This window comes from Macaca mulatta, chromosome 1, assembly GCF_049350105.2.
Source record: "Macaca mulatta isolate MMU2019108-1 chromosome 1, T2T-MMU8v2.0, whole genome shotgun sequence".
Classification (NCBI taxonomy): Eukaryota; Metazoa; Chordata; class Mammalia; order Primates; family Cercopithecidae; genus Macaca; species Macaca mulatta.
Genome location: NC_133406.1, coordinates 13,289,923 through 13,312,378, shown reverse-complemented (window position 1 = coordinate 13,312,378; position 22,456 = coordinate 13,289,923). Strand labels below are relative to the sequence as shown.

General features: G+C 36.7%; 1 protein-coding gene across 1 annotated transcript in view; it reads right to left on the bottom strand.

The window, feature by feature from the left end:
- Positions 1-22,456, bottom strand: part of LYST (lysosomal trafficking regulator) — a 200,111-nt gene that overhangs the window by 90,372 nt on the left and 87,283 nt on the right. Inside the window, exons 17-23 of the mRNA XM_015126904.3 lie at positions 18,766-19,011; positions 16,621-16,794; positions 15,559-15,708; positions 11,930-12,067; positions 7,837-8,035; positions 4,475-4,606; positions 946-1,573 (exon numbers count right to left, since the gene is read on the bottom strand). Of these exons, the coding sequence (XP_014982390.3) occupies positions 946-1,573; positions 4,475-4,606; positions 7,837-8,035; positions 11,930-12,067; positions 15,559-15,708; positions 16,621-16,794; positions 18,766-19,011 (1,667 nt within the window). The remainder of the gene's footprint in view (positions 1-945; positions 1,574-4,474; positions 4,607-7,836; positions 8,036-11,929; positions 12,068-15,558; positions 15,709-16,620; positions 16,795-18,765; positions 19,012-22,456) is intronic.

Below are 22,456 nucleotides of genomic sequence, written 5' to 3'. Positions count from 1 at the left end.
AAGTGTGAAAATAAAACCTCGATCTAAATATCCTAACAAATGCTGCTGGGTTTAGCCCAGGTGAAACTTCTGGAAGCTCCTGGTGAAACGAGATTTTTTCATGAAGGAATGCTCTCTAGCACTGCTGCATCTGAGCTCCACGTAAAGTCATGGGGCAGCGATAGCAGAAGTAGAGGAAAAGATAAGTGGGATATCTCATCACCAAAGCAAGGTCATCTGTGTCCAGGTGAGAGAGGAACCTTAAGTGTTTGGAGAGAGAACAAACTGGAGTAGCAGAAGAAAAATGGCCGAAGAAATACAACGTCTAGGCAATGTCTGTCATGACGTGGAGGACTCTGTGCAGTCTGATGTGAGCCTGTCCTGGGAAACACCGGCATTTCTTTCTGAGGCCATTTTAGCTCTCTTCTGACTTCATCCAGAGAACTGCCAATGTTCGGCACCAAGACCTGCATTATAATTACCTGAGTGGAATGGAGTGACCACCCTATGACACCCGTTCCTCTTCCCTTCTGGAGCAGTCACTTGTCTCAAATAAAGTGAGATGTTACCCAGGACAGGCCCAATCTAGAAACCACTCCCACCTTCACATGAACACCAAGTGGATAGAATCATTCTCATGAGTCAAAGCTTTAGAGAAATCCTATCGTTTCTCTGTCCTGAAGAATTTTTCCTTAATAACTATAAGGAATTAAACCACAATATATACATATTTTAAATGCTACTTATGGTTTAGATTTTGGTTAAATATGGAATTCAATATTATCTAGCATTAAAATAAGGAAAAATATATCTTTCTGTTTGTTATTATTACATATATAAAGAAATAAACTTTTCTGTTTGTTATATTATAAGAAGTGGCATAATGAAGACATTTCCAGATGGGTAGAGAGTCTTTAAAGAATAGTAAAATAAAGGTGGAAGGAGTGCAGAAAAACACATAAGTACCTGTGAGCACTTGCAGTTCGGATGTAATTTGGCTCATAACCAAGAGAATAGGCAAAGTTTTCCCAGTCATCAGTGTTTCTATCAACAAGACTTGGCCAACGGCCAACAGCTGCAGATCCATTCTGTGAAGGAAAGGCTAGCCCAAGGCTTGCAACAGTGCTGTGGCTTTGCTGGAAGGAGGCCAACCCCTTTAGGTGATCAGGTCGGCGTGGGCAGGACTCATCCCCAGGACTGTCATCTTCTGACCTGGGTTCTGCTCCCAACTCTTTATGATCTGCTTTGACCACTGGAAATCCCAGCACTCCTTTTGGGACATCACTGACAGAGACTTGGGCTGAGAGAACAGCTTCCATTTCACAAACAGTTTTTGCAGACTCACAGCTACTGATGAATGCATCCTCTTTGCCTTTTTTCAGTGTGTCGGAACTCCCCAAAGAATTTTGTTTCTCTGATTGGATGGCAACATAAGTATCTGCAATATTTTGTAACCTGTCAATACTACAACCCAAACTTCCAGTCAGTTTTTGTGATTGCATTAGTAGTGAAGAAGTAGGGAATGCTGGTAGGCTTCTAGAACGCAGCATATGGGCGGCCATCTGTTGTGGAATAATATTAGAGGAATTCTCTCCTGGTAAGAGTAGATACAAAAATACTACTTAAAAACCTATTAAGTGGGACCACCTCTCTTTTGCATTATAAATTGCAACCAGAGCAAAAGCCCATTTATCTAGCACTGTTAAAATCCATATAGGTTAATTTTACAAGTAACTAATGCTTAAAATTCCTTTACTCTTTCTTTTTGTAAGAGACAGTGTCTTGCTCTCTTACCCTGACTGAAGTGCAGTGGCACTATCACAGCTTACTGCAGCCTCTAACTCCTGGGCTCCAGATAGCCTCCCACCTCAGCCTCCAAGCAGCTGGGACTATAGGCATGCACCCCTACACCTGGCTTAATGCTTAAAATTCTTAAATGCCAAAGCTATTTTTATTTTAACCACTTTTTATTAATATATTCCCAAAACATATGTCTTTTTCTGTCTTAATAAAATACAGTATTGACTGAATGATTCAGTCATTAGGATTAATGGTTCTACTGTGCTGAAATTAAGTGAATTAAGTGAAACTCAATTTACCTCAGGCTAGCAGTTACCAGGATGTAGTGGAAAGAGTGTGGGCTTTGCAACTAGATATAATTGGATTCAAATGATAGTGAGGTGGTCCAAGGTAAATCACTTAATTGTACTACAGTTTCTACAAATGTAAAACGAGGGTTCAGAATATCTACTTTGCAGGGTTGCTTTAAAGATTGAGATTATATTCGTGATGCACCTAGCATACAGGTCAACACATAATAGGTGCTCAAAAAATGGTAGTACTTGTTGTTACTTGCCTAAACAGCCCTAGACAGTTCTCTCTCTCCTCCATTTTTGCAGTCACTTCTTGCTGCTATTAGTGAGAAGTAATAGTTTCTTTTCTTGTCACAGCTCTCTAATTTACTGCTTCTAATATTCTATGTAGGAAGACACCAGAAAAATTATTCTCATTGTAATGCATGGGATATAAGTGCATGCCATTCAAGGTGTGGTCTGTGAACAAGCAGCATGGGCATCAACACCACCTGTGGGATTGTTGGAAATTCACATTCTCAGGCTCCACCCTAGATCTACTGATACAGAATTTATGAGGGAGGGGCCCAGGAATCAGTGTCAACAAGCTCTCCAGGAGATTCTTTTGCAGGTTAAAATTTGAGACCACGAATACAGAGTAAATAGGCATTAAGTGAACTGCTTTAGAGCATAGACTTTGTGGCAATAAAATAGCTCCATAGCTCAGAATTTTTTTCTAGTTATTTCTGGATTTTGGCTAGAGAGCTAAAGTTGCCAAAGGATTCTGTTCAAAAGATCTGGAAAAAATGGAGGTATGATTGTATTTGAAAATGTTTCAAAATGACACAGATGATTTAAAAAACAAATATGTCCCGTAAAATTCCAAATAAAACTAATTTGAAAAGGCCAGGTGCAGTGGCTCGAGCCTGTAATCCCAGCACTTTGTGAGGCCGAGGTGGGTGGATCGCTTGAGCCCAAGAGTTCGAGACCAGCCTAGGCAAAAAGACAAAACCCTATCTCATTTATTTAAAAAAAATTTTTTTTAAAAAAAAGAAAAAAAACTAATAAAAACATAGCCTTAAAATATTATTATAAAAGGGCATAAAAAGTGCTAGAGAATAACTGAAACACTTTGGGAGGAAAACAAAACTAGAGACTAATACCTACATACCTAGTTCTATCTACCTCTATTACTATCTCACCCGCACTATTTGATAATTAGGATTGAAGCTAAAGACAAGACTAGGACTGACAATAAGAGCAATGTCCCAGTATGGAAAAGGACGGTAGTCAGGTAAGGAAAAGATGTATGGTCAGTTTGCAACTAGAAAACCTGCACCTATTCTTTTTTTCTATAAAGTAGCGATGAGACTCTGTTAAGAGTAAATTAGGAAGACAGAAAAGTACCGCAGGCTTAAAGACTTGAATATACTTACTATGGAAATAGAAGACGGTATTGATTCTGAACATACCTAAAAATTACAGGGCAGCATTTAAAGCTCTACTACAACTTTCAGCAGTACGACAGCAGTTAGACTGAGGCCAGTTAGCATTTTTCAGTTCAAGAATACCAACAGGCCAAGGGGACAAGGAAACTGAGATAGTTTCCAACTGAGTAACTGCTGAAGTTATTGGCTAATGTGACCTAGGCTGGACAGGGAAAGCGAGATAAGGGGAACTTTGGAGTGTGATTAAAAACAAAAAACAAAAAACAAAAAACAAAAAACAAAGATGGGAGGTTGTCAGTTACAGAGGATGACTGCATCCCCTTTGCCTTTTTTCAGCATGTCAGAACTCCCCCAAAGGATTCCGTTTCTCTGGTTGGCTGGAGGGCTAATGATACAGAAAGATTCTGTTCAAACGACCTGGAAAAAAAATGGAGCCACGTACAGTATTTGAAAATGTTTCAGAGTGATGCATGTGATTGAAAAATAGATCACATAGAATAGAGTGGGATACTGGAGTTTCACAGGTGCTTGAAAGCACTCTTGATGATGATAAAGTCCAAGACAGATGCATGCAGAGTGGTAAGACAAAGTAGAGAAAGGGTACCCTGAGTCAAAAAATGTGAAGCTGGAGTATTGGGTGGCCATTTATCTGGCAAGTGAAGTTGTCTAGAATCATGGTTTTAGGTAGAGAGAAGAGAATAAAAGTTTTTAAAAAGCTTCTGAAGAAAATGGTAAAATAAATCAGAAGCTTGATGAAAGACAAATGACTATGATAAGAGAGGTCAGAGAATGCCAGAACAAGATAGCATGAGCCTTATCCATTTTCTCAGTTCTCTTGAGGACCTGTGCTGGGTGTCTCTTGTTAGATTGAATGAGGTTGTACTATATACACTTCTAAAATATGTACAATTTAATTCTCTAAGAATATTCAGAACTAAAGTGAGAAGGCTATACTTCCATTATTGCTATTTTTACCTTCATATGGTGAAGCAGTAAAACCAGATGGGCTTATTACCATAAATCCAGGGCTCATAAGGGACCTTCCTCCACTGCTGGAATGCCTCAGGTACATGATTGACTGTACTTTCTCCTGAAAGATCTTGCCATCTAGAATCCAAATTTTTTTTTGAGAGAGCAAAATTTTTAAAAAGGATAAAACAAAAATACAACTTTAAAAGCAGATTATTAAATTCAAATTTTGACAAAAAGATGTTTAAAGAGAACAATATATGGCATACTTTATACTAAGGCACATTTGATATGTGAATACGTACTCTTCACAATTTTTTAGTACAGATTTTGCTATTGTTTATTATTTCTGGCCACATTAACTTCTATTTTCTTAATTCCAACTGTACTTACAGTTATTTCTATGGTTTAACATTTAACTGTTCATTTTTTATATGTTATTATCACCTCTCAAGGGAGACTGTTCATCTGTTCATTCCTTGAGGAAAGGACTGTGTCTTTTATTTTTATAAATCCCCATCAGTGTCTAATTGTAAAAACTAATCATTTCTGAGCTTCATACTTATAAATTCGACTGCTTGGTTTCTTAAATGAATCACAAATGCAACAAATCTAAATCTGAATCATATTTTTGCCCCAAATTTACTCCTTCTGTTTTGTTCTTTGGGAAGTTCCCATGTGGAAACCTGGAGCCACCCTTGACTACTACCTTTCCTTTATCCATGGCAAATCAGTCACCAAGTTCTGCTGACTTTTTCTCTTTTTTTGAGACAGCCTTGCTCTGTTGCCCAGGCTGGAGTGTGGTGGCGTGATCTTTGCTCACTGCAACCTCCACCTCCCTGGTTCAAGCAATTCTCATGCCTCAGCCTCTCGAGTGGCTAGGATTACAGGCATGTGCCACCACGCCCAGCTAACTTTTTCTTCTTTTTTTTTTTTTTAAGGAGAGACGAGGTTTCGCTATGTTGGCCAGGCTGGAGTTGAACTCCTGGCCTCAAGTGATCCGCCCACCGTGGCCTCTCAAAGTGCTGGGATTACAGGCATGAACCAGCATGCCTAGCGTGACTTTATTTTTTGTTTCTTGAACTCTTCTTTTCCCTACTATAGTGCTATAATTCAGGCTTTATCATCTCTCAACTGGATTACTATTAGATTTCTAAATGATATCCTTGATGAATATCTCGTTACTCTCAAATCCTCACAGCTACCAGAATTCGCTCTCTCTCGAATGTCAACTCTTGCTTAAAACCTTCCAGTGGCTTTCTATGCCTCCTTATCACCTTGGATAAAATCAAAGCTTCTTGTCCACAAGAATTACCACTATTTGTCCCTAGGCCCCTCCCCAGCCTTGTTTCATAAATTACATTTCAGCAACACCACTTTCACCTAGTTCCCTGTCAAGCTGTTTCCTTTGCCTGGAAGGCCTTTCTCTTTGATTCCCACTCATCCTTTAAGATTCAGGGCAGGCAACACCTCCTCTGGGAAATCCCCCTCAGTCTTCATATGCTCTATGCTACCAGAAAACAAAAATGTTGACTTCCTTATCACTGTGCTTTCCATGTGGCATGATATAATCATTTCTTTATGCTCTTTCCCTTAACTAAGCTGTAAGCATCTTAAGAGAGGGGGCCATATTTTACCCATCTTTGTAACTAACCCACTTCCAGAATCTTTATAATGTGCTGAGACTACCATAAAGTCATGCTATCTAATTTCATTTGGACCTTTACTACTGCTCATTTTATTCATTTACTACGTTTTTTTTCTTTTTTCTTCTTCTTCTTTTTTTTTTTTGAGATAGCCTGGCTCTTGTCGCCCAGGCTGGAGTGCAATGGCACGCTCTTGGCTAACTGCAACCCTCGTCTCCCAGGTTCAAGCCATTCTCCTGCCTCAGCCTCCCAAGTAGCTGGGATTACAGGCATGTGCCACCAAGCTAGGCTAATTTTTTTGTATTTTTAGTAGAGATGGGGTTTCGCCATGTTGGTCAGGCTGGTCTTGAACTCCTGACCTCAGGTGATCTGCCTGTCTCGGCTTCCCAAAGTGCTGGGATTACAGGTGTGAGCCACCGTGCCCGGCCCCATTTACTATATCTCTTAAAATGGCTATTGTACAACTAGTCTTACAATGTAAATTTATGACTCAGCTTTCTTATAGGTACGTTCTTGCTTTCTTTCTTACCACATTACATTTCCCTGGTTCTTAAAAAAAACTGATTATTCCATCTTTCTCTTTTACTGATTCTTCGTTCTTGTCTTACCCTCCAACTAGTAATATTACCAGCAGTTCTTTCCTTAGCTTTCTCTTTCCTTCTCTCTCTCTACTTTTCTTCAGTGGTCTCATCTGTTCTCAGAGCTTCACCTCACTTCTGTGTGGACTGCTCCTCATAACCTACCCTTCCTTCTTCATGCTGTAACCCTCATTCCCAATTGCCTACTAGAAAATCATATTATAAATAACTGTAGGGAACCTCAAATACAACATATATTATACAATCAAAGCCATTCTCCTTTTTCCTTAACACCCCCAGAGTCATTCCATCCTAAACTTCCTACTTCTCAATTTATCCCTCCTTTCCAGTTCCACTATTACTATGCCCAGATTCTGTTATCTTGTCTCTCATGGACTACTATAATTGGGCTCACTGCCCCTAGTTCCTTATTTCTGAATCCTGCTGCAATAATTTACTTATATCATAGCCTTTGCTCAAAACAAACAAACAAAATCCTTTCAATGACCAATAACTAAAATACAAGTTCAAATTCTCTGGCCTTACATTCAAGGACCTATTTGATATGACTTTCGGGTAAAAATAAGTAAATGGTGGTCTTAAACTATATTTATGGCATTATTTGTCACTATTTCTTTACAGATTCCCTATATATAGGTAAAACTCATTAGTCCTTATTTTTTCTTTCCATTTTTCCTCCCTTTAAAGTCACTGTCTTTACCTGGAACAGTAACTCTCCAATCTACCTATCAAATTCTACTAAAAATCTTCAGTGTCCACATCAGATGTCATGTAACCCATTAAATATTCTCTCCACAGTGGTCGGATGAAACCCTCTGTCCTCTGAAATCTCATTAGTTCTTCTTTTGTGTCTCTTCGATACTTACCAAATATATATATATATATATATATTTTTTTTACTGTAGTTATTTGAGTCTACGTCCCCTTTCTCTACTTGGCATTTAGACTCCTTGAGGGCAGAGGCCACGTCTAGTTCATTCTATAACTCTCTGCCCTATCCCAACCCCAATATGTAATTAGAGTAGCAGAGAGGCCATTCAAATATCAAACAAATGTGAATCAAGTGGGAAGAATAAAACAAAAGTAGAAATAGACATGATCTAACAAAAATGACTATACCTACCTATGTGCAAAGAAAAGTAGAAGTTCGTGGGATTGTGACAAACGTAAGTATTAGTAGGAGGGTGAACTGCTAAAAGGAAATTGAAGATAATTGTCAATAATTCCAAATCTGGAGGAGATCCAAGGACTTCTGCTATAATTTTCACAAATGATCTACAAACCTCTCGGGGCATGGGTGTGAGTTGCCCCTCTTTGTGTTCCTGAAAAAATAAAAATCAAACTCTCTTTAGATTTAAAGAATTGTCAACCTAACTAAGATTGTTCATTTAGGCAAAATATTCTTTTTAAGGTAGAATTCTGTTGGTTTACTAGTCTAGTCTGACCGTATTTACCATTACCATAACAACTCATTAAATTATTTCCTAATTCAAGCAATCTTGTTATTAAAAATTCATTAACACAGATGGCAACTTAATTCTAGCCCATTTATCTTAATTAACTGAGGCAAACTTACACTACCACTCTCACAAGCATGGACTCAAAAGCCAGACTGCCTAGGTTTGCATTCTGGTTTCTCCACTCACTAGCCATGTGATCTTAGGTACGTTATTTAACATCTGCATTCTTCACTTTCTTTGTCTATGTGAGTAATACTAGTGCTACTTTACAGAGTTGTTATGAGGACTAAATAACATAAACTCTTAGAATAGTGCCTTGCATATAGGTAAGCCCCATATAAATGTTAGTGATAAACTACAGTCACTACTATTACTACTGCTACTACCTTTTCTTCTTCTTTTACTACTATTACTATTTATTACTATTAGTAATATTAGTATGGGATTAGGACATAAAACTTTTGATAGACAAAACTCATTACACTAACACAATATGCTCCAGTTTACGAAGCTCTTTTTCACAACAGCTCTAGGAGAGGTTTTAGCCCTAATTTCTAGAATATGAGGCACAAAGTGGTTATTTGACTAGTGTAAACCACACATAAAATATGTAGGTAGTATAATTATAACTCAAACTTAGGCCTCTGAACTCTTTCTACTGCACCATTTACTGTCTGGAATAATGAGACTTGGCAAAATGCCAAGAAATTACTAAAAATAAAGCTATATATAAATAAATTGCTTATATCCTCCAATTCCATCTCCCCAGTGGGTAGCAGCTGGTCTTCAGATTAAGGGCATGGGAGGTAAACTTCCTCATCTTTCATCTTCCTATGTCCAAATATATATCTCTACATCTACTCTTCTCACTTACTCTTGTGTATTACTGAATTGGAGTACTTAAAATGTAGATGTTAATTCTGAAACAATTAAGTTTGACTATCTCAGATATAAGAAGAGAACACTGAGTCTACAGAAGAAAACACAAAGCTCCTTTGCCAAGATCTCATAGATGTCAAGTGGCAAAGCTAAGACAGGAACATAGATCTCATGACTTCCAATTCAGAACTATTTCTGCTACGACCATCTGCATTTCTTCTAAATCATACTCCATGTATCTTCTTAACTTTCTTGGTTGCAGCATCAGTGATTCATTCCCAAGTCCAGCCCAGGTTACTTCTATCCTGCCCTCTCCACTGACTCTGTCAATAGTCACTGGTATTCTATTTTACTATTTTTTAATCCCTTAACTTTACCTTCTGTGAACATTCTGTTTCTGTCTTTGCTTTTGCTGCTGGACTTTTTAATAATCATTTATTCTCACTGCCTTCAGTGATCCGCCACACATGCTATCCAAAGTCCCTGAAATCTGACTCTTGCTTTATCCATGCTATTGAAATCTTGTAAGTCATTAAGAATTTCTGAGTCAATGGCCCTTTATCTGCCTACATTTTCTCTGAACTTTCTATATCATTGGTTCAAGGTATCACCTCCTTCTCTACATGTTCTTCCCCCTCTGCCCATCTCTGGTTTTCACTTTACTGAGTTTCCTCTTAGCTTTTCAATTACTCTTTCTATATCTCTTTCAGTAGCCCCTTTTACTTGTTTCACATCCTGAAAATGGGTATCTCCTGAGGTGTAAACCTCAGCCCTCTGATTCTCTCACTACATTTCTCTGTCTTGGAGTGTTTCTCTATTCTGATGGCTTCACTATTACTAGTTCACTGTTGCTGAATGTCCTGCTGTAATTTCAAACGTAGAATACAAAAACTACGAAACTTACAAGTTTGCTTCTTTTTTTTTCTGATAAAATTACTGTTTTTCTGGTCTCCCGCCTAGAAATTTTTATGTTATATCTGACTCCTCCTGAAGCTCCATTTAAACAGAATCAAGTCCTATGAATTCTATCCTCATAATCTCTCTCATATTTGCTCCCTACCTAAACACTCCCATTCTAATCACCAGGGTTCAGGTTCTTTATACTGTACTCACAAACAAATGAAACTGCCTTACATCCAATACACTACCAATTTATTAATCTTCCTGAAGTGCATAAACACTCTGAGGTATCTTAAAGGCAAAGACTAAGTTCATTTCTTTATAAACTTCCCACAATACCTGACATAAAGCTATGCTTAATAAATAGCTGTTAATTTGATAAGTGGGCTCTTTGAACAAACAAGGGTAAAAAACCATACATGTAAGGAAAAAAAAAATTTGTACCTAGATTTTTTTCTAGAATTTTTGTAAATAATACAAAAGTGAAAAAACATATGGAAATCTCCAAGTTTGTAAGTGCCACTTTTCTGACATGCAAAGACTGAATATCACATTGTCATATGAACTTAATGAAAATTGGCCAATACATTTCAAAATGGATACGCAAAGGAAAAAATCTTGAGGAAAACTGATATATAAATGACACATAAAACACTCAGTAAGCAAGGGTCCTGAAAGGTCAATCAAGATATTCTATTCCCTACAACAACAGTCTAATTTACCACAGGGGCCAAGAAAGGCAATAAAATGTTTTTGTGCTTTTGGAATTCATTCATTTAACAAATACTTATCAGATGCTCAGGTGTGTCAAGTACTGACATTACAGTGTGATTTAAAACAAAACAAAACAAAAACCATATCCTTGCTTTCAGGAGACTTACAGAAGGAAATAAACCATAATTCCATAAATAATTAACAAACTATGTACATAGTGTATAAAGGGGAAAAGACTAATTTATATGGAAAGGGCAGGGAAGGTATCTCTCAGGAAGTAAGTCTTAAGTTGCCACATGGAGGATAAGTAGGATCTGGCCAGATGAAAAGAATGGGATCAATAATTGTTAAAGCAAAAAGAATACCATGTACTCTGAGACAGAAAAAAGTCTTACTTGTTTAAGGAAGGGAAAGAAATCCAAGGAGGCTGAGTACCATAAGATGAAGCTAGAATGGTAGCTAGATCATATAAGCCTTCTCATATTAACACTTCTTATAGATGTTATCACAGATTTTGAATTTTAGCCCAACTATAATGAAAAGCCCTTAGTGCCACTGAAGCAAGGGCACTCAAAATATAAAATATTACTGATCTCATGGAATATCTGTACTTATCTAACTTGACAAAGTTCTAATAGATGCCTCAGACATTAAAAAAAAACTTGGAAAATTGTCTAATATACCCACCAAGCAGATATGTATTGATGCCTTTTATCTGCTTGGTTGGTATACTAGATGATATCAATAAAGGCAGAGAAAAAAAATTAACTAAAAGGGCCACAGCATAGACATTACAATGTAACTGATAAAATTAGTGTCACTTTTCAATAAAAATTTTGGATACAGTTTAAAATGCTAATTCTAGCATATAAAATAGACGTTTAGCAAGTTTATAGTTATTAAATCAATGCATATTTATAAATTTTTATTTAAAGAATATGGAACAAGTTAAAATTCATTAACTATTCTTGCTGTTCAAGGCACTACAAAACTATTGTTCTATCCCAACATAAAGAAACATCTAAGAAATTTAGTAATTGTACTTTTGTAATTGAGTTAGGAATTATGACAGTGTGATGATCAAGTTGTAAGATGCAGCAGTTGAAAAACTCCTATACTATTTATTGAAAGAAGAGAATCTGGAGAGAAGAGAAGATGGGGGAAAAAAACGTCCCATTGAAAGTGTCACAAAAATTTGATGTTCATAGTATTATTAAACAACTGTGGAAAATATTTCCAAAAGTAAAGTTACATAAAAAGTACCTGCAAAACCTGACAAGTCAGTAGAAAGTGATGAACCACTTGAGCTTTCAATAACTGCTTAATATTAAACATCTGCTGGTGGTGATCTGCTCTGATGAGGACTTCTAGAGCCGCTAACAAAGTTTCCCAAACACCTTGCTGAGGAGACAAACACACACCAATAAGCACATATGTACTGAAAAATATGCAGCATGCTTTTTGGAAGACACACAATGTGCAACAATTTAACATTGTATATATATTCAGTATCAAAGACTACATGTCTGCAAAAAGCCAATGTCAAAATTTATTCCCTATTATTTTTTGTTGCCAATAGGCTATTTCTAAATAGCTATGTTGAATGCAATATTGTATTAGGTGCTTTCCTACATTACCCTTTCTGTGGCATTAAATGTATTTTCAAAAGATGAATTATCAAGAGGGATTGTTCAAATTAGAGAAGCACACCCATTACCAATGTTATTGTTTTTAAACAATTTATGTTCAAAGAGTGTTGTTAAAAATGTATACATTTCAATACCAATCTGCATATGCAGCATTTAACCAAATAATTTTAGAGCAAATCATACTAAATCAAAAAGTCATGGACAATGTGAAAATTCTGCATTTTAAATTTACTTTCAAGTTCAAATAATAGAATTCTCTGCATGATTACAAACTATGCACTTCAAAGAGTAGTTAGCATCCTTTGACAGTGTCTTAAAATGCTTCTCCCATATTGAATCAATCTTAACTTGTCCATAATACTAGAGAAAAAAAGAGATCTTATACTGATAACTAATATTGAAAGATAACCTTCCCTTCATCTTATCATCCTAAGTGACCTTTCAATAAACCTTTTAACAAAAAGCAAAATTAACTGGCTTGGGTTGCAGAGCCTACTATTTCTCCTGCCATTATCTGGCAAGAATGAACCAAGATATTGATAGACTTAATCATACTCTTCTACCCAGGGTCTCTCTCTTTCTAAGATAGAGCCAAGATGTTCTAAAAGAAAAAGCCACATGAAAACCAGAAGACAAGGCAGCCAAAGTATGAAAACATGATTCAATCTGAAAAGTAGTACCAAGATAAAATAGTGCCAACGTAAACAAATAGCAACAACAAAAAAAGAAAAACCAGACTTATTTCAAAAATAATTAATTACATAAGAAAACCTTATTTCAAATCCATAGAAGTAATATGTGTCTTATCACTTTCAAATTCAATTTAAAAATGTTTCTTTTAAAATCAAACAACCCCACATTTGCCTGCTCTTTGAAGCACTTGGTCCAACTTTGTCCAAGTTAGATTTTCCAACTTGCAACTGAGCATATTCTTTATTACACATTTATACTGCTTTTGATCCAATTTGTTTACATATGCTATCCCCATAATTATTTGCTTTCCCTTGCAATATTACACATATTTTAATCTATCTATCTTATCTATCTTTTGTTTTTTTAGATCTGAAACTAAATATTTATTCAGAGTGAGAAAAGGAATCACAACAAATCACAAAGTTTAAAAACTGAAAAGTACTATAAATATCACAAAATCCAGGAACATGGTAATAGTTAGTTGGCTGTTGGACATGCCTTTCAAAATACTTTTCTCTGTTTTGTGGCTGCATACTCTTTAATTGCCTCTTCATATAACAATTTTGTAATATAATTTTCTATAGGAAGAATAGAAAATTCTCTTTCCTCTAGCATATCTGAACTAAATTTATTTTTATTACTAATAGATTAGAAAAGGTTTTTTTTTTTTTTTCCTTTTGCCAGGTGTGGGGGCTCACGCCTGTATCCCAGCACTTTGGGAGGCCAAGGCAGGAGGATTGCTTGAGCCCAGGAGTTTGAGACCAGCCTGGGCAATATAGTGAGACTTCATCTCTACAAAAAAATAAATAAATAAATAAAAAATAGCCAGGCATGGTGGTGCACACATGTAGTCCTAGCTACTTGGGAGGCTGAGGTAGGAGGACTGCTTGAGCCTGAGAGGCAGAGGTTGCAATGAGCCAAGACGGCACCACTGCACTTTAGCCTGGGTGACAGTGTGAGATCCTGTTTCCAAAAAAAAAAAAGGAGTCTTTTTTCAACCTCACAACTCATTACTGGTAATGTGTAAATTTTTAGGGACTGTTGGCAAGTTGGGAAAAACCATTTTTTAAAAAATTCTAAAGGTATATATATTCTGAATTGCTCCATAATAATATTTGATGATAATCTTGTTATATTCTAATTAGTTCTAGACAATCTAGTTTTCTTTTTCTTGCAAAAATCACCAATACCTACTAGAACCCTGCCACACTTAGAGCAAACAGTCTACACTAGAACTAAGAAGGCTGTATGAACCTATACCATTACGACTGCTTAAAACTGGGGCAGAAAGGAAACAACCTTATACTCATTCCCTGACTGGGTCCTTGTGAAGACCAGACCAGCCATTCTAGGTGCTGAGATGTAGTGTCTACATCTAAGATCAATCTATGTTGCTTACTTTATACTTACGATGAAGCCTTCCCCTGGCCAGCGTGGCTCCCCTAGTTAGAAGTGTATCCATTTCCCTCTCCTGGACCTGACTCCCCTGACTCTTAGCAGGCTCCCCTTTCAGAGTTTATGGTAAATGCAAGCCTTCGACTAATCCAAATAAGCCCATATGCTCCTGCCTGACTGCAGTATTCTTAGCCAGCCCAAGTTTGATTTTGACTCTCCAGCTCAGCGTTCCCCATGGCTGTTCAAAACTTTGCATGGAAAATAAGTGCCAGATTTCCATTTATAATTAACATTACATTAAAGTAATTAATTATTTCCTTCAGAATAATGATTAGATAAATATTTAAAAGAATATGCTGGCTGGGGGTGGTGGCTCATGTGTGTAATCCCAGCATTTTGGGAAGCCAAGGCAGGCAGATCACTTGAGCTCAGGAGTTCAAGACCAGCCTGACCAACATGTGTGAAACCCTGTCTATACCCAAAATACAAAAACTTAGCCAGGCATGGTGGCACACATCTGTGGTCCCAGCTACTTGGAAGGCTAAGGTAGGAGTATCATCTGAGCCTGGGGGTAGAGGTTGCAGTGAGCCAAGATCACACCACTGCACTCCAGCCTGGGCGAAAGAGTAACACTCCATTTCAAACAAAAACAAAAACAAACAAAAAAACGAGTACACGCTTCTATTCACAGTAGCTAAAATGTGGAAACAATCTAAGTATCTCTAAACTGATGAATGGATGAGCAAAATGTGGTAAATACATAGAATGGAATATTATTCATTCTTAAAAAGGAAATTTGGACATATGCTACAACACAGATGAGCCGTGAAGACATTATGCTGAGTGAAATAAGCTAATCACAAAAAGACAAATACTATATGATCCTACTTATATGAGATCCTTAGTCAAAAGCAGAATGGTGGTTTCCAGGGGCTAGAGGAAGAGGGGGAACAGGGAATTACTGTTTAAAGGGTACAAAGTTTTGGTTTTACAAAACAAAAAAGATTTACAGAGATGGATGGTGGTGATGGTTGGACAACACTGTAAATGCACTTAATGCCACCGAACCGAAACTTAAAAAATGCTTAAGATGGTAAATTTTGTGTTATATGCATGTTATCACAATAAAAAATAGAAAAGGTACATATTACATGCCTCTGCTTTATTCCATATCTTCCAGTCAAGCAATAGTTCCTCTAACAGCTTAACATCTTGGATTATAGCATTAGAGTCTACATCCAACTTAAACTCTCCATTCTCATTCATATAAATAATATCTTCACCACAGCATCCTTCGAGAAGGGTCTATAGAAAATTAGCATTAATATAAGATGCATTAGTAATTGGTTAATCAAAAAGTTCAACAGAAACATTAAGCTTTCAATTTTAGCAATCATTAAATTCAAAGGAAAGCTAGTAAATAATTCACTTCACAAAATATCTTTAACTTGTTTTGTAAAACAATTCAGATAAATAGAAAATTCCAAACTTACAAATATTTTTAAGCGAGTACTTAGGTTCAAACATGGAGCAAAACAAACAGCACTCATTTTTTATGTTTTAAATTGAATTAATCTTCTATTAGGCTTTAAAACCTTTTCAAAAAAGTAGTAAGGATTCATGCCACAAATGTATGGATCTTGCAGTTTAAAGAGGTAGGGGTGGGGGCAAGGGTAAAGCAATCATCTTTTCCCTTAGTACTAGAAATCTCAGAGAGAAATATTTTCACAATGTTACCAAATGCTTTTATCTAGAAAAGTATTTAAATATATGATGATAGTGGGATAATAAAAATGAGCACGAATATCTGTGACTTTAAAAACTAACTTGTAGCAGCAGTGCCTAATGGAATGGTATGCCTCTAGGTGTCTAGAGAACTGGGTTCTCTGCCATAATGGTGGGGGCTAAAGCAAAGATCTTATTAATCTATGGAATGAGGGGACAGCATGGGAGATATCTATGGCCCACCCAGATCTAAAATTCAATGAGTTTATTTTTTCTTACTTTTAAAAAATGCTTTAAAGAAAAGAAAAATGTAATTATTTAAATGATGAAAAGAACTAGAAGAATACCTTAGTTTTATTAACTATACACTAATAAGTTTCCTCCATTTTCTTCAGGAATAACTGAAACACAAAACTATTATTGGAAGACTCTGATGATGAGATGAGTATCATTGCATATGAAACTATAAAAATAAATTTTATGAAGACATACCTTCAAAATGTAAAACCCAACAATGCATTTTTGTTTGATCAACACCTGATGAATCATAGAAAGTCCATTACAATTTTCTAATTCATGTACTCTTTGTTGGTTGTATTTAATTAATGAGAGTATAACTCGCAGTGCTAATGCTTGAGTTTCTTCACAGCTACTGAGTTCAATGACCTAAAAAAAAATGGGTGGATATAGTTTTCTCCCAATTTGCTGAGAGTAAAAATGTAACGTTTATAATCTTCCACTATGTAACATCAATCCAGTAGTTTCTACAAAGTATTTTTTTAATGCTCATACTCTACCTATTTAAGGATTGTGAATAAACAAAACTGAGAGTAAGGCATAAATTCCATGTTCTATAGTCTCTTACATATGCTCTAGTATACAATTCACATGAACAACCTTAGCGGTCAGTAGCATTTTATAACTAGTGATCTGAAGTGTCATAAGTTTTTGATAAATTAGCCAACAGACAAACAGGCTCTGCATTATGTGGTAAGGGAGATAAAAAGAAGTAAAATACATGATACTTGTTCCCAATGGGGTCTACTTTTCTGTCAAAGAGGTAAGAGGCTAAAAACCACGTTGTGCCTTGTACTTCAATTTACTTCAACCAACACTTTCTGACAACTACTATATACATAAGAAACACATACTTATTATCACGCTAAAGGCCAAAGAAGAATGAGACAATAGGTATGCCAGGAGAGCACAGAAACCATTTTGACCCCTCTCTGCTTGGTTTAGGGGAAGGCTACACAGAGATAAGATGGCCTAGGAGAGCCAAATCCTGGAAGCAGGAATAAAGGGGTGGCTGGGGGCAAGGCACAGCCAGGGGAAGGGTAAAGCCCTAAATTAGAAGTTCAGAGTACATCTAGGAAGCTGCAGGTTGCCTCTTTGGCTGGATTGTAGAGACCAGGCTCACAAGGCAGGTTATGCATGTAAGGATTTTAAGGACACTGAATTTTATTTTTGTAGGGGAGGAGGAAGGATACTGAACAAGGTTTCTAAGTTTTAGACTTAGAAACATACTTTAAAAGTCTTACTGGCAAGATATTAAACATATAAAGATAAAAATGTAAACATTTTATCTAAGATCCAATCTTTATGTAACTAACAAAATTATATTCAATACCTTGATGAAAGAGAAGAAAACAAGGATATACATTTTGAAACTATACAGTGGTACAAAAGATCACAAAATATTGGTGAGGAGTTAAAGGGCTTTTGATTTTAAAACACTAGGAGAGAATCTATTCAACTAGACAGTAGATTTAAAAAATATGAAAAAAGAAGAGGTGAAGAAGAAAAGACAGATTACAGAGAATGGGGGATCAAATGCTAACAAAATATTTGTAAGAACCCTAACAACAACAAATGCTCATATGCTTCTTATTGCAAAATTAATCAAAGATGCTTCCATTAAAGAAAGCTAGATAGGGAGACTATGAAAACCTGATAATGTTGCAGAAGTTATACTTCGGGATAAAATGAAGATGGCATTCCGAGGATGAAGGAAGATCAAAGCTGCTTTAATTAAACAGGGATGTGGACCCAGAGAAAGTAGAAATGATTTTTACCAAAGTGAGACTATTTGTGCTCCCTAATATAGGTTTCAGCAATCCCTGAAATAGTCTATAATTACTGTCTACTCTGTATCAGGACAGATAATTAAATGATTTATTCTAAAATGGTACGTATGGCCTGAGGCAAACTTTGTATTTCTCCTTTTTGAAAAAACTCCAAACCCAAACAAATTAAAGTTTTGTTTTTTTTAAAAAAAAAAAAACATACTTGCTGACCCTTAGTTTTTTCCTACGCATTGGAAACATTTAAGGAATAAAAGCTTCATAAATTTTATTTTTAAAAGTATCCTCCTTTCAAATTAAAATCTTGTACATTTAACATTTAATTGTACTAATTGCATTTTTGGTTAATAGAAAACTTCTAAAATATTCATAAATTAGAAGAAACCTGAATCATCTATGGCTGAAAGCTTAATAACATATTTAATATGTAATTTTTTATCTTAAAAGTTTAATATAGTTGAGTGTAGCTTTTTCGTGTGGTCCAAAAGAAATCCTTTATCAATAATAAATAAGTCATTTCTCTTTAGACAAAACTATAACCAGTGATTCTTACCCTAGCAAAGAGAAAAACAAATACACCAGTTCCACCAATTTCGTGCAGAATGCCTTGAATGGTTTTATATTCAGTAGGTTGGAGATTCTTTAGATGATGAGGTTCTAATAAGATGCTCTGAACTTCTTTTGAGCTGAAGGGTCTTTGAGAGAGTTGAGTTTTCATTTGACCTTTAAGTCTAATCACTGGCTCATAGATGGTGTACTGAGCAGGACAGTAAGTTGTATAAACAACTGAAAGACTTTCCTGAAACACAAATATTTTCATTCAGTAATGACACAAAGTTTAAAATGCAAGCTATCAACTAGCAAGTAAGTATTTCAAAGTGAAAACACACTCAACTGATCCTTTTCTTTGTTTAAAAAACAACAGCTACTACACTAAACAAAGATAAACATTAGAAGCAAGGCTGCTTCCCACAAAGCAAATGATCAGTGATTTATTTAGCAGTGATCAATTGTATAGATCACACCAAGGTTGAGAAGGATTCCAGCTTTGTTTGGTTTGGAATAAATATTAAATTATACTATTACTACTAATATCAACTAAGTCTTAAACCACACTTACTACATACCAGGCACTATTCTAAGCACTTAAAAATATTGGGAACTCAGGGTCAGGTCAACTTTTCTGAAATTTTTGCTCTGCATTTGCTCATGGGCTGACTATTTATTTAAAAGCAACTCTAAACTAGATCTTTCTTTCTACTGGAATAAAATTTCGGATTGTCAACAGTCAGCACACCGAACTAAAATAAAATAGAACTTCAAATATTTCTCCCAGGCAAAGGATAGTTTCCATCAGTGTGTGGCTCCCTGTCAAGACTCCCTAAACTATTTTAAAAATTAAAGTTAATTTTAAATGCAGAATGTATGTTTTTCTTAGAGACAGGGTCTCGCTCTGGCACCCAGGCTGGAGTGCAGTGGCATGACCATAGCTCACTGTAGCCTTGAACTCCTAGGCTCAAGGGCTTCTCCCACCTCAGTCTCCCAAGCAGCCAGGACTACAGGCACCTGCCACCACACCAATTTTTTTTTTTTTTTTTTTTTTTTGGTAGAGACATGGTCTTGTTATGTTGCAGGCTAGTCTCAAACCCTTGGCCTAAAGTGATCCTCCTGCCTGTGCCTCCCAGAGTGCTGGGATTATAGGTATGAGATTATAGGTATGAACCTTGGTGTCTGGTCCATAGTGTACTTTAAGGTGGTTTTAGTGGTAGTGGATGCCAAATTCAGGCTCAGGAAATCATATAGATTCAGTGTCTTCTCTCAGAACTAGATGGGGGCCTTGTGCTTTGATATTTCTTTCTCTCTCTCTCTCTCTCTCTCTCTCTCTCTCTCTCTCCCTTTCTTTCTTTCCAAGACGGAGTCTTGCTCTGTTGCCCAGGCTGGAGTACAGTTGCATGATCTCAGCTCACCGCAGCCTCTGCCTCCTGGGTTCAAGCAATTCTCCTGCTTCAGCCTCCTGTGTAGCTGGGATTACAGGTGCATGCCACCACACCCAGCTAATTTTTTATTTTTAGTGGAGACGGGGTTTCACCATGTTGGCCACACTGGTCTCAAACTGGCTGGTCTTGAACTTCTCACCTCGGGATCTGCCTGCCTCAGCCTCCCAAAGTGCTGGGATTACAAACAGGAGCCTGGCCTGAGGTTTATTTATGACCCACAGCAATCAGACGTGCCATCCAGTGTATCTGTGCACCAGCTAAACCAATTATACTCTCTGTTGTGTATGATTATGCTGGAAAAGCAAAGTTTCAAACCTACAGTAGTTTCAATCAGAAATCTGACACCACACTCTGACATGAGGGTACCATTTCTTTTTTTTTCTTTCTTTCTTTCTTTTTTTGAGATGGAGTTTCACTCTTGTTGCCCAGGCTGGAGTGCAATGGTGCATTCTCGGCTCACTGCAATCTCCGCCTCCTAGGTTCAAGCGATTCTCCTGCCTCAGCCTCCTGAGTAGCTGGGATTACAGGTGCCTGCCACCATGCCCGGCTAGTTTTTGTATTTTCAGTAGAGACAGGGTTTCACCATGTTGGCCAGACTGGTCTCAAACTCCTGACCCGAGGTGATCCGCCTGCCTCGGCCTCCCAAAGTGCTGGGATTACAGGCGTGAGCCACTGCGCCCGGCCGAGGGTACCCCTTCTCCCTGACCATTCTCTCACAAACTTGTAACTCCCAAATTACTAAATCGGGCTTAAAGAATTTGCTCTCTAAAAATAGTTTTCACATAAAACCCTCAGAATTTTCATTCATGATAATTTATGTTGAGTTTTGTAACTTATATGACCTATATACCGTTCAGGAAAAATAAAAGGATTAGGGAAATTTTTTTATGAAAACTAATGCATTAACTGAAAACTACTGAGTTAAAGTTACTATTTGAACAAACATCTGTGTGAGCTCCTCAATCTCCCTAAGGCAGAGGTTCTCAAAGTGTGATCCTCAACCAGCATCAGCATCACCTAGGAACTTATTAAAAATGTAAATTCCAGGGTCACACTTCAGACCTACTACATCAGAAGCTCTGGACCAGCAATCTATATTTTAACAAGCCCTCTGGATGATTCTGGTGCACACTCAGGTTTGAGGAACCATTTCCCTAAACGATGTTTTCTTAATGGTGAGACATTTAGGATAGGATCATTCTTTGTTGTATAATAGTGTTCATGTACTGTAGAACATTTAGCATCTCTGGCCCTTACTACCCAATAATTACTGACAACCACATCTACCCTCCCCACAACTCAACAACAACAACAACAAAATACATTCCAAAACAGTAGTCTCCTTCAAGTAGGAAATATCTGTACTTCTCACAAGAAGCAAGAGAAAGAGGAACCCAGTTTCATGGCCAGATCTACCAGATTTTAGTAGATTTTCTAAGACTATGAAGGCTCAGTTTTCTAGTTGCTATAACGAAAAACCTCACCACTAGCTCCTAAATTGTATACCAGTAGAACAAAATATTGGAATAATATAGAAAAATCAATAGAGTCTCATGTAAGCAGAATTAGCAATACTTTGAAAGCAAAATTCCTATCTGTACTGATATTAAACAATACGTTTTTTAGGCCAGGCATGGTGGCTCATGCCTGTAATCTCACCATTTGAGGGGTTGAGATGGGAGGATCGCTTGAGGCCAGGGGTTTGAGATTCGTCTGGGCAACATAGCGAGATTCCATCTCTACAAAAATTTAAAATTAGCCTGGTGTGGTGGTGCCTGACTGTAGACCCGGCCACCTGGGAGGCTGAGGTGGGAGGATCATTTGAGCCCAGGAGTTCAAGGCTGCAGTGAGCTATGATCACACCATTACACCCAAGCCTGGGTGACAGAATGAAATCCTGTCTCTTAAAAAAAAAAAATAAATAAAAAATAAAAAAGAGTAGGTTTTCTAAGACCTGAATATACGTAACTAAAACTAACATTATAAATGGATATTATTTATTTATAAGTACGGAAAGAAAATATAAAGAGCAACATTTTTTAGGAGTATGTCAAACTAACAAGTGTTATTTTCACTGTATCATAAACATTTTTCCTGAATAATTAGTAGGTATAAAATAAAATAAACTGATAAACTTTTTATGGAAATATAATTTCAAGGAAATGGAGACATAAATATAAAACCTGAAACAAATTTTGAAAGAAGGTCAAAGTGTTTCAACTTTTTTCAGAAAAAAACATAATTCTA